The sequence below is a fragment of the Neomonachus schauinslandi genome, chromosome 13, assembly GCF_002201575.2.
Source record: "Neomonachus schauinslandi chromosome 13, ASM220157v2, whole genome shotgun sequence".
Classification (NCBI taxonomy): Eukaryota; Metazoa; Chordata; class Mammalia; order Carnivora; family Phocidae; genus Neomonachus; species Neomonachus schauinslandi.
The window spans coordinates 46,492,637-46,505,331 of NC_058415.1; the positions used below are offsets into that span (position 1 = coordinate 46,492,637).

The 12,695-nt window shown below is 48.2% G+C and overlaps 1 protein-coding gene across 2 annotated transcripts in view; it reads left to right on the forward strand.

Annotated features, from left to right (window-relative positions):
• The first annotated feature begins 5,596 nt into the window (after positions 1–5,596).
• The window catches only part of LOC110572646 (methylthioadenosine phosphorylase), a 46,584-nt gene continuing 39,485 nt past the window's right edge, over positions 5,597–12,695 (forward strand). Inside the window, exon 1 of one of the 2 annotated variants that reach the window (XM_021681040.2) lies at positions 5,597–5,720. In XM_021681040.2, the coding sequence (XP_021536715.2) occupies positions 5,688–5,720 (33 nt within the window). In that variant the 5' untranslated portion in view covers positions 5,597–5,687. Of the gene's footprint in view, positions 5,721–12,497; positions 12,534–12,695 lie in introns of those variants that run through there. The other variant, XM_044920403.1, reaches the window with a different exon arrangement.

Below are 12,695 nucleotides of genomic sequence, written 5' to 3' on the forward strand. Positions count from 1 at the left end.
TGATCCCAGGGTCCTGGGATCGAGTCCCACATCGGTCTCCTTGCTCAGCAGGGAGCCTGCGTCTCCCTCTCTCTCCCTCTGCTTGTGCTCTGTCAAATAAATAAAATCTTTAAAAAAAAAAAAGAGGGGTCAGGGTAAGCCAATGTCTCTTAATCCCCTCATCTGTGAAATGGAGATTAGAACAGCATGTGAGGATTAAATGAAGAACAGATGGTTTTCAATAAATATTAACCATTTTATTGTTGCTTTTGAAGACACTCAGAAGACAAAAATGACCCCACTCCCAATTTATTTTTAAGACTTTACTTTTTAAAAAAAGACTTTATTAAAACAATGGATCGTGGATCACCACATCAAAAACCAATGATGTATTGTATGGTGACTAACATAACATAATTAAAAAAAAAAAAAGACTTTATTTCCAGACAATACATGGATTTAGCAGTGAAAGGAAGAAATGCTATTAGAGTTATTTCCTATAATTTAATTTTTCTCTGCTGCCCATAGGTGTGCTTTAAGTTCTAAAAGCAGAATGAAGAGCAGAAACCACTCCAACCTATGAGTCTCTCATTGCCTTAGTTTGGGCTGCTATAACAAAAATACTACAGACTGGGTGGCTTAAGCAAACATTTCTCACAGTTACAGAGGCTGGGAAGTCCAAGGCGAAGGTACTGACAAATTCCGTGCCTGTTGAGGGCTTGCTTCCTGGTTTATAGATGGCTGTCCTCCCATTGTGTCCTCACACACAGAAGGGGTTGGGGAGATCTCTGGGGACTCTTCTATAAAAGCACTAATCCCTTGGGCAGCCTTGGTGGCTCAGTCCGTTAAGCTTCCAACTCAGGTCATGATCTCATGGGTTGTGAGATGGAGCCCCAAATCGTGAGGCTCCATGCTCAGCAGGGTGTCTGCTTGAAGAGTCTCTCCCTCTGCCCCTCCCCCCCCCAGTCGCACACTCTTTCTCTCTAAAATAAATAAATCTTTAAAAAAATTAAAATTTAAAAAAAAAAAGCACTAATCCCATTCATGAGGGCTCCACCCTCATGACCTAATCACTTCCCAAAGACCTCACCTCCTAAAACCATCGGCACTGGGGGTTAGGATTTCAACGTATAAATTTTGGAAGGACACAAACATTCACTGCATAATACTTCTCATAGTTCCAATTGTGACATACCGAACAGAACAGATTATGGTGCAACTGTAATATTAAAATATATCTGAGCACTTACAACTTCCTGCTCCTTTTCTAGACACAGCACAGAAAGGCCCACGTCTCTTTAGAACAAGATCAAACATCCTCTCCCCCACCAAGGGAGGTGTGCCGAGTTTAGTGCTTCATCTTGTCGTCTGCTTATCCTATTACAGAAATAATAATATCTGCGTCACAGTATGTGAGATTCCCAGGATTCTGGGATTCCAGGAGAGATGGTCATTCTGTTAACCAGAATATGTTCTTGATGAGCATTATCCTAAGGAGAGTGGAAAACCAGACACGATTTTTCTTCCATAAATCCAAATTATATGCAACTTGAGTCATCTTCCATAGGGTCTCCAGAAATGAAGGGAGAGATACAATTTGAAGTGAACACTGAAGAAGAGATAAGATGACTTGGAATGGAAGCTATTTCTAGCCATTTCTGGGGTCAAATGGACTTGGAATAGCAGGGAGAGATGGAGAGAACTGGATGAGTAGAACTTGACTGGATTGCAACAAGACAGTTCAATAGCGGGGAATCGCCAGCTATCTGGAGCCCACCGAGTTAAAAAATAGACCATTGGAATTGACCTTGCTTGTCTCATGTCAAAGCATGTGGTTCTTCCTTCAGCCAGAAATACAGACGCCAAGTTCTATTTATTGTTGGACGCTCTACTTTTATTAAAGGTCATTATTAAGGATTGCCACCTACAATATGTTACAAATATTTTTTAAGGAGTTTAACTTCTAATTCCTTCTACAAAGTGCCCTGCAATAAATGCATTACAAATGTTAGCTTTAAATAATATTTTCTTCTCTTGTGACATATTACTATGCTCCTTTACTCTGACAACAGGAGCATGAAGCACTTTTCTTTATTTTTTCTTAAAATTTTAGTCTAAGTAATAATTACTGACCTATAAGATAAGTATAATGAATTTAGAAAGGTCAAATTAATTAAGCTTTCTGTGACAAAATAAACCCCAGTCTCTAGTACTAAAATGTTCATGTTTAAAGGGTATTATTGCCTACACTATATGGTGTCAGAGAGACTATACATAACTGTATTTTTAAAAAACTAATAAAATAATTTAATTCATCCAGTTATTTCCCACAACCAGGAGTGTTAAAGAACTTGAATTATAGATAAATATTTTATTTACATACCAAATATTAATTTTTTTTTTTTTAACAAAACATTACCTGAAGGCTGGCTTGGTACATACTTGCCTATCTTTTACTTCTTATCCTAATAAACACCAGCCACTATTCCCCATGGCAGGAGAAAGAGAAGTTAATTATTTTGAATACTGCCTATGGAAAAATTTCTCTGAACACAGTTTTGTTAATGTTTGTTGTGTCTATTTGGGATTAATTTTTTTTCAGTGGCCACACTGTGTACAATAATGACATTAAGGTTTCTGAATCTGAATCTACCAATTCAGACATCTCTGGGAGTCTCTGTGTCTTCATCATGGGCTTGCCTCGCTAGAAATCTGAAGGGGCAAAAATTGTTAAAAATGTATTATTACTACTATTAATTTTCTTATTGTCCTCTGAAGATATTTTGTTGACAATGTTCTGCTACCTCCAGAGTGGTTTCCCTAGCTTCCAATGCCAGCCTGGAATCCACTGATAAAAGTAGTGGCCAAAATATCCCTACCCATAGTATCTATGATACAGGAATACTGTAAAAAGATCTAAGGCACAAGAAATTGGGGCTCTGCAAGGACACTCTCAGGTTATTTAGAATTGTTATGTTGGCCCAAATTTCTAAAAGGTGGTGGGGAATTATGTGAGTTCCTTCAGCCATCACAATTTGACAGCTTTCACATGCCCACCTGAGGAGTCTCCATCCAGCACTGACACACTGGGCAGAAGCAAAGGGATGTGACCATTCACTGGGGAAGCCGATACGGTTGACTGAGATGATACACTTCACGCATTTGTGTGAAATTTCCTCTTGGATATTTGATGAACCCGGAATGCTTTGAAGTCTTAAATAATAGCATGTCATATAGTCATATTTAAAGACACAAATTATTGGAGGTTCTCCCCCTACAAAGGGACCCGGGACAGTGAAGAACCATTGCTCAAGACTTGGTATGGACGGCTATGGGCAACACCATCTCAGTACATTGTTGGCTAGGAGCTGGAAGCTGGGGAGGTGTGTATGAGGGATTACCTGGAGAAGGAAGAAGCGATTGAAGTATCTGTATAGTGTCATAATCAGAACTGTTGTAAGGTGGCCTGGGTACTCCTTTAGAATTATCTTAGAAAAACAAGGATACAGGTGAACAGAGAGAATTTATGGGGCAAGAACATTAGGGTAGAGCAAGATGTTACTTTCATAGACGGACTCTTGAGATACCTGTTGTCCTGTTGAGAATTCCCCATACCGATCAAAAAGAGAGACCACTAGTACAAATTTTGTCTTCCACTGATTCTAGGGCTCGTTAAGAAAAAATTATCTAAAACTTGGAAATAAGCCAAAGACACATTAAGGCATTATCCAACAAATCTCCCCTAGGGTCCTCTGCTTCTTGGGTGAGTGGAATCCCCTTGGGAGGTGGGTGAATTTGTCTTGAACTACATGTCACACACACACACACACACACACACACACACACACACGCAAATAGTGCCTGACAACCAGCTGGGGGGTGGGTGCCTGTTTTCTTATAAGAGGTTAGAAAATTGCTTAAATTTTGTCTAGAATTGCTAATTTCCTCCTATTAATGGCTTGTGAATTACATCCCTCAAAAAAACAGACCAGATTTGGGACAATTTTCCCTTCACAGACATCACATGTTCAAGAGCAAATGATTCAGCCCAGACCTGCAAGTTACAGTAGAAAAGTCCAGAAGTCCAGTTTAACCCCTTCCAAATTTCAAATACTTCCTTCTCTGAGGGTCTTTTAACGCTTCCAGGATCTAACCTGTTTATAGGGTCTAACTTTTGGCAGAGACCCAATACTGAGTAGAAACTGGACTTGCTGGTCACATCAAAGCACCTAAGTTGGTCAAGGTCTCCTAATTACCAAGCAGCCATAAATCCCAGGGTGTCAGGGTCCCCCCCAATAGTTACCTTCTGATCAGTGGGCTTCCTGCTCCTCCGTAGAGCAATCAGCAGACAGGCTCCTGAAAAACCACATTTGAGGGACTCCCAGCCTTCTGCCCTTTCAAAAGAACACCCCAATCTTCTACTTTCTATTCGTCAGCCATTTCATTTTATAACTTAAAAGAAACAGAACAAACTTTACATTCTAAGAAAAGTTAGGACCTAGAGCAAAAAAATAAGAGGGTGAGTCTTTACTAGTTCAGTAAACAGCTTATATGGGCGCCCCCCCCCCCACAGTGGTATTTTAAATGAAATTGTATCTATGTCTTGTTTCAGTGTTTTGCTGCTGTAGGTAAAGAGTACGCTCTTCCTCCCACCCCCGGGGTAACGTGCAGCATTTCTGTGTCTCAGAACATGACTGCCACCCAGCATTTAGTTTTGGAGAGCTTAATCCATCAAGGGAGGTTAAACTGGATTATCCTAGCAGGGGAGGGATGGGGACTTTGAGAAGAAGGGATTATCCAAGTGGAGAGCTGTTGCTATGCTTGGGGGGCGGGGGGTGAGAATGACCAGTGTTGAACGATGAACCCATGGGTCTGGATTCTGAATCTAGGTGTACTGGACATTGGCCGGGGTGGGAGAGGTTGAAGATGGCCTTGGCCGCTTCAAGCCCAACTGGGGGCTGGCCGTGTCTCACCCCCTTAAAAGCCTCCTCACAAATTTAAGATGAATAAGCTATAGCTTGCACATCAGAAAGGTTATCCCGTAGCAGGTTACTCTGTTTATTTCCTTTTTGTCATCCCCGAGTCTGGGGTAACCCAATCCCTGGTCCGTCCCCCAGGAATTAGGGACTGGAGCAAACCCCTGGTCGCGGCGGTAGGAAGAGCAAGGCGCGGCCGCGGGGCGTGAGCAGCTGGAAGGAATGTCGGCGAACAGCCAGTTCCCTCCGGAGGAGGAGTCTCCCTCCCGCGAGAACTTCTGGGACGCGGACCGACCTCATTTTACCGAGGAGGCCGAGAATGCTGCTACTAGTGGGCGGAGCACTGGGTGGCGCTCTTCCTCGTAGGGATCTTGCAAAAGTTAACGGAGCTGGTGAAAGTAAAAAGCACAGAGTGTGGGCCAATACAAGGGCTCAACCAACGGTCTCCATTATTAGCCCAGTCGTGAACCCGTTACTTAGCACTGGGGTGGAGCGAGAAACCACGGAGAACCGGAAAGGTCTGCAAAAGGGGCGGGACGCGGGAACCTCGAATTGAGGAAGGGGGTGGCGGGGGCGATCCCACGCTAGCAGCCAATCCAGCTGTCCCGGGGAGGAAGAGGAGGAGCCAGGCCGCCCCGGGACTCCGCACTGCTTAGTCCCGCGCTGCCGTTCCAGCCGGCTCGGCTGCTGGGCCCCTGGAAGCCGCCACCGCAGCCGCCACTCCGCGCAGACATGGCCTCAGGTGCCACCCCCACGGCAGTGAAGGTGAGAGGAGCCGTCCCGGCGGCTGCAGTCCGCCCTGCTGTGTGCGCTTGCTCCCGCCCCGGGGGACCGCGCCCCAGGACCACGCGCCCGGCCTGTGCGCCCCCGCCTCGGCGGGCAGGGTCTGGGGCCCGGCCCCGGGCTCGCTCGCCCAGGGGCGGGGGTTGGGGGAGAGGGAACGCTTGCAATCTCGCCTCCCCCACCGCCACCCCCGCCACCCCCGCCACCACCTTGGGCTCAGCAGTACCCGCGCCGCGCGGGGAATGGGCAAGCCCCTCTGGAGAAGAGCAGGGGGCGGAGGCTGCGGCCCCCCCCCCCCCCCCGCCTCCCCGCCAGCCTTCCCCGGCACCATTCCTTTCCCGGGGCCAGCGGGGGTGCTGGCAGGGTGGGCGCCTGCAGCTGCTGAGACCAACTCCTGGTGCCTGCCGGACTCGGGCTTCCGCTCCGACTCGGCTCGCTGAGCCTAGGTGAACTGGGTGCTCGCTTTTTTGCAGGCTTCCGGCTTTTCTCTTATTCTTCCCAACGTAGGGCTTTTCTGGCCTGAAGTTTTCCCTGCAGCGCAATGCTTGGGGAATTCTGAGACTTTTTGACCTCACGGAAAGGGAGCGCAGGGCCGCTCCCGGTTTGGAGGCCTCTGGGTTTAAACTGCTTTTGTTTGCAACCTTGAAAGTTAGAGATCCGTTTCCTTGTGCCCTCAGACCTCACAGGTCTCCGTACAAGGGATCATTGTTCGGTGGGAGCTTTGGCCAGAGGAGGGCACGAGTTCTGAAGGGTGCAGCGAGCTCCCCTGGGGCTCTTAAACCCTTATATCCTGTTGGTGTCTTGGGAGAGAGAGTGGGTAGAATTACAGTGCAGTGGAAAAACTGATGCTAGAACTCAGGATCTCTTCTAGGTTGTTCATGATTGGCTAAGAGCTCGGTGAATTTGTTTGCTTTAGAAATTCTTGGTCGATGGGATAGGAAGGTCTGGGATCTTTCTTCGGGTATCTCCTGATTCCCGCCTTTGTGTTCAGTTCTTCTGGGAGAAGGCAGATCTCTGCGCTGTGTATTCAGCCAGAATGATTAGTTTATCAGGCTCTTGTAGCTCTTAATGAGACACTTAGAAGGAGAAGGGATAGGGTGAAGAGAGTTGCATTCATATTTGGGGACATGAAATTCGTTTTTCCGTTTTGAAAAGAATCTTGGATTTAACAAATACTTGTAGAACGCCTCTCCCTTATCAGTAGCAGAGAACAAGGCAGAACACTTTCATGAAGCTTATGTGCAGAGTAGGTGAGCCTTAGGTGTCCATCTCTAAGGGGGGATTTTCCTGCAGGGTTTGCTGGGATGGTTACAATGATCTGTCTGGCACACTTGAAACTTATTAAATGTTAGTGCTTACAGGGGAGGGGGAGCTGAATTAATTTTGCATGTCTTTTCTCCAGCAGTTATTGTCATAGGTCTTATTAGGCTGTGGCTTTCAGTGGGTAAGCAGGAAGTGATCACCTCTCCCTTGCAGGAATACCCTTCAATTAAAAGCAGAGAGGGATGATTTTTTAAAAAAAAAATTTTAATTCAGTTTAATTAACACATACTGTGTTATTAGTTTCAGAGGTAGAATTCAGTGAGTCACCATTTGCATACAACACCCGGTGCTCGTCATATCACGTGCCCTCCATAATGCCCGTCACCCAGTTACCCCATCCCCCATCCGCCTCCCCTCCAGCGACCCTCCGTTTGTTCCCTAGAGTTACGAGTCTCTTACAGAGAGGGATGATGTTGAACACATCGCCGCAGTCTTGTTTGGCCCACTCCAGCCACACAGCTTCCCGGGCAGATCAGCGCAGTGCATTTAACTGCAGAATGGGCGCTGATTAGGGCCCTGATGTAAATATTGAATGACGTTTATTTTTGGGCTTGGCGAGTTGCTGCATGTAAAATTAAGAGGGACAAATAGTGCTAGGCCTGCCTGCTGATGGCTTAGAAAGCAGCTTAGAAAGGTGACAGCTTTGCTCTGAGCATGCACGACGGCACCACCGAATCCCCCAGCCTGCTGACGCAACATCCTGTATAGGAGACAGCAGGTGCTAATGTGCAGAGCAAACCAGGCTCATAAAACCATCCCCTTTCCCCAGATCATAGCCTGGAGCGCTGGAATGTTCTGAAGACCATATAGCCACACAGACCCCCTTTTGTGGACATAAAGCTGAGGCCCGGAGAGGTCGACTAAGGTGTCCAGAACTACACAGCTGGACCTAGATAGTGATAGAATTGGGCGTAGAGCCTGGCCTTCCACCAGCCAGATGCTGTGAGGCAGTTCTGAAATCTGACATGTGGTCTTTGGGCCCCGTTTTATTGTGTGAGTGGAGAGATCATGCAGCCCGTGCCCCATGCCCACTGGACGCTCTCCCATGGTATTAATGACAGCTGTTTTCTGGGAGGACCTTAGGGAGACAGCGTCCTCCAGCATCAGCCGTGGGCAGGTGGTATGCGTGACCATGCGGAGGGCTGAACAGGTCTTTGGCACCCCAACAGAACATTCTAAAGGGCTCTTTCAATGGGCTGTGGCTCCCCCAGGCAGCTGCCCAGCCATTGCTCTGGGGGATTAAAAATAAGCCATATCAATCATGGTTGTTATGACAAGGAGGGCATATGGTCCCATCATAAGTGGGTAGTGGGCTATCAACAAAATGGTATTAAGAGAGACAGACAAGTCATGGAGTCTAGACTGGGATGACTGGGCCTTCTAAACCCTCCTTTTGGCACCTGAGTGTGGCTTGCAAAGGCCTTCAGACTGAGAGTCCTTGAGTGACCCTCAGAAACCAGGGGACAACCGACCCTATTGGAAGCCAGAGGACCACAAGCCTTCATTTTTTTGCTTAGGGCCCGGTGGCATTTTGGGCCAGACAGTTCCTCCTTTTGTAGGACTGTCCTGAGCATCGCAGGACCTGTAGTGCATCCTGGACCCCTCCCCACAGAATGCCAGTAGCCCTCCCCCGAGTCATCGTGGAGCCAGAAATGTCCCCATGGGTTTCCAGACACTCCCAGGAGAGCAGGTACACACCCAGATGAGGGACCTGGGCCAAATCCCTGAGACAGAGACTGCCTGATGAGATATAAGAGCAGCCTGGTTTGTGTCCTGACCGGCAGAGAAAGACCAGGAGATAAGGGGCCTTCTGTCATTGCCTGGAGAGGAGATTTATTTTTATTTTGTTTTTGCTGGAGGTGGGAGGATAGAAACAGTGACAGATACTAATGCGTTATTTCACCTGATTCTCATAATTCTACACAGTAAGGACGAATCTTACCTTTTCGGTACAGATGAGCAAACGGGATAATAAATTTTTGTGTGCAGTGGACCCTCATCCTTCACTGTGACTATGATCACCGTATTCTAGTCTGTGCCTCAGAAGCATCTAAGGCCGTAGTTCTCAAACTGGGATGCATCCGCACCCACCTGGGGATTTGTTAGAAATGCACATTATCAGGCCCCATCCCAGTCCTCCTGAATCAGAAGCATGGGAGAGGGTGGGGGGGAACCCTGCAGTCTGGGTTTTGAAGCGCCTCAGTATATTCAGATGCCCGCGAACGTGTGACAACTTCTGACCCCGAGGGCTTTGAAGAGGCCCAGGCATCTGCGTTTTTAACAAGCCCTTCAGGTGATCCTTGGTGTAAGAGTTTCCTGTGGCTACTCTAACAGTCACCACAGACCAGACGGCTTAAAACCGTGCCCAGTTCTAGAGGTTAGAAGTACAGAATGGGTCCTGCTGGACTGAAACCTGGGTGTTAGGGCAGCTTCTCTTGGAGGATCCAAGGGAGAGTCTGTTTCCTTGCTTTTCCAGCTTCTACAAGTCACCAGCATTCTTTGGCATCATGTCGCCTTCTTCCTCATGTGACCGTCTTATAAGGAAGTTTATGGTTACATTTTAGGGCCTACCCAGATAATCCAGGATGATCTCCCTATCTCAAGGTCTTTGACTTAGGTAAGGTAACACGTACAGGTTCCGGGAAGTAGGACGCAGACAGGGCCTCTTTCGGGAGCATTATTTAGCCTGTGACACTCAGCTAGCCCAGACTGTGGAAGTTCATGGTCTAGGCCCTAGAGTGAAGGTCTCAATGCTGGCTGCACGTTTGAACTACCTGAGGAGCTTCAAGAAAACAAACCTTGCCCTGCCCACTTAATCGAGTCTCTAGAATCTCGCACCTGAGCTTTGGTATGGAAAGCTCCCCGAGGGACTCTCCTATCCAGGGGGAGAGGAAGAGTCCTGCTGCTGTCCCACATGTGGAGAGCTCTACAGAATACAGTAAGTGTTGAGGAAAAGCCTTCTCAAAAAAACTGGCAATTTCAGGAGGCGAACTAGGTCTTCAAGAAGGGTGTCTGCCCATTAGAATAACATCCTGACTTTGCGCGGGGAGGCCGCTTAAGTAAAAACGGTGGCTGTCCCGAGCCCTAAGGTTATCTCTGACCAAAATGTCACATTCCTGTATTAGTGTGCTAGCACCACCCTAACGAAGTACCACACACTGGGTGGCTTAAGCAACAGAAGTGTTATTTCTTCAGAGCCTGGAGGCGGGAAGGCCAAGATCAAGGGGTCAGCAGGGTTGGTTGCTTTTGAGGCCTCTCTCCTTGGCTCGTGGATGGCCAGCTTCTTCCTGCGCTTCACACGGTCTTCCCTCTGTGTGTGTTTGTGTTCCTAATCTTGCTTTGTGGGGTCACCAGTCGTGGTGGATTAGGGCCCTCCCTGTGACTTCATTTCACCTTAATTATCTCATCAAAGATCCTCCTTCCAAAAATCGTTACATTCCGAGGTATTGGGTGTTGGGGCTTCAACATAGGATTTGGGCGGGGGGGGGGGGGTGACTGATGCAGCCCATAACCGTCACCTGCAAGGGCGGCTTCCAGAGAGGAGCGTCTTGTCCGTGATGGGGCCACCAGCGATCTCTGTGGACCGTATTGCAGGTTTTGAACGGGCCACCCAGACTGAGACATTTGGCCACTCTCTCCCCACACGGCTGGGCTTCTGGGATTTTACAAGGCCCCGGGAGGCTCGAAGCCAGGTTGTCTGTTGCGCTCACCGGATATGTCCGTGGCAACCAGAGCTGAAGGCCTGAAGTGCTCAGATCAGGGATCGCCGCCAGCCTGAGCTCTGGTCTTCTCCCCTCATCGGGAGTCTGAAGCACTCAGAGGTGGCCCACCTCCCTGGCATGAGCTAGCCTCAACTGCTTGGGCTTCTGTGTTCTGAGAGTGCCAACATGGAGTGCTAGGCCCTTTGAGGTAGTGTATCCAGGCCTCAAAGTGATGGTGAGTGGTTCTTGAAACCAAGTGGGATATGGGAAATCTCCTGGGTCCAGGTACTAGGGGAAGTAGACCCAGGGTAGGCGTTCATAGGAGCCCTTTCAGCATTGCCGGAAACAACCAGTCTGGCCAGGTTAAGCTAACATTTAGATAAAGTGCTTGTGCACTCTCAGGAAGTCAAACCCTCTTCTCTTTTTAAGGAAATTGACTCAGTGGTCTGTCAGTGGGAACGTGTGGGATGAACCAGTAGCTGTTAAAAGTCGGCAATGACCATGATTGACCAGGGGTTCGCTGTTTCAGAACTTTATCTCCTGTAAGGAAGTCCTGGCTGGGCAGGATTGGCCCGGAAATTCCATCCCAGTCCTCAAATACATTTCTGTGCAATCTAGGCTTACCTGATGCTTCTGGCCCAGGAGGCCTGGTAAGGTCTTGTCGTTGTGTCCCGAGTGTGGAGGAGGTCACTGATGGAGAGGCCCCTTCCTCTTGAGGTGTTTGCTTAGACCCCCCAAAGTCATTGTTTCTATGCTTGCTCTGTAACCTTGACTTCTCTGAGCATCAGTTTCCTCAGTACATGGAGAGAGGAAGACTTCCCTGGTGGGGTGTGACGTAACAAAGGACTCCAGGGGATATTGGGAGACAGTTCATCGTAGCCGTTGAGTGTGAAAGACCTGGGTTCCTATTGCGGCTTTCCTTATGATTTGTTCTTGGATGAGTTTCTTAATTTGATGCTTTTCTTTTGTCTTTGGGAAAATGTTATTAAGAGAGACAGACAAGTCATGTAGGGCGTATCTTATGGGGTGGTTGTGAAGATCAAATCGGGGAAGGTGGCTGGAGCAGTTAGCACAGTGCCTGGGACATCTGAGTACTCAGACACAGTGACTTTATTACCAAGGCAGGTACTGAATTTAAATTCAGCTATTGACTTTAGAGGCTCCCGGTGACGCAGAATTAGGCCCTGATGCTTGGAGTTCCATCATAGTTGTACTTTGCTGCGGAGCCAGCAGGTGGCGACATTGCTCCATCCTGGCATTGATGCTGGAAAATGGTTAGAGGTCCATTTCCCAGTGTGGCGGTGTGCAGTTGCTACACTCGTCCTGGACACCTTGCAAGATATGACTTTCTATAGTCATATCTGTAGGAGCCGGTTGGGTGAGTGGACATGCTCGCCTACAGATAATTCCAGTGCCAGAGACCCCGTCCCAGCCTTTCTGGGGAGCAGTAGAAGCTCTTGCTCTCATGCCCAGTACATGTTCCTCTCGGAGGGCTGAGTTACCAGCTACCTAATGCAGTCATGCAGCCGGGGTGCTGTGGACTGAAGCTTGAGGCTGCTGACCATGGGCTCAAGGGCACTGAACTTCGGCAGGACCCCTGGTCGGCATTTCTTAATCACTGCCGCGAAGCTGGGCTAGCTTGCCCCAAACCGAGAGGTGGTTTCACAACAGAGACAGTTTTGTTGTGTATGTGCAAGTATGAGAGTCTAGTGCTGAATCCAGAATATGAGATGCGATGGCCCAGGGGACATCCAGAAGCCGCCAAGTCAAAGTGGCAATAAGCCTTGAAAACTTCTGCCCCGCCCCCCTTTTTTTAAAAGAGCAACCGAATCCCCCAAGATTAGTTGGCATTCGGTTTTGTGACCGGGGGTGATAATGCAGGCTGGGCAGTTTATTAGCCCCTGCCCCCGCCCCATGGTCTGGGGTGCCTTAG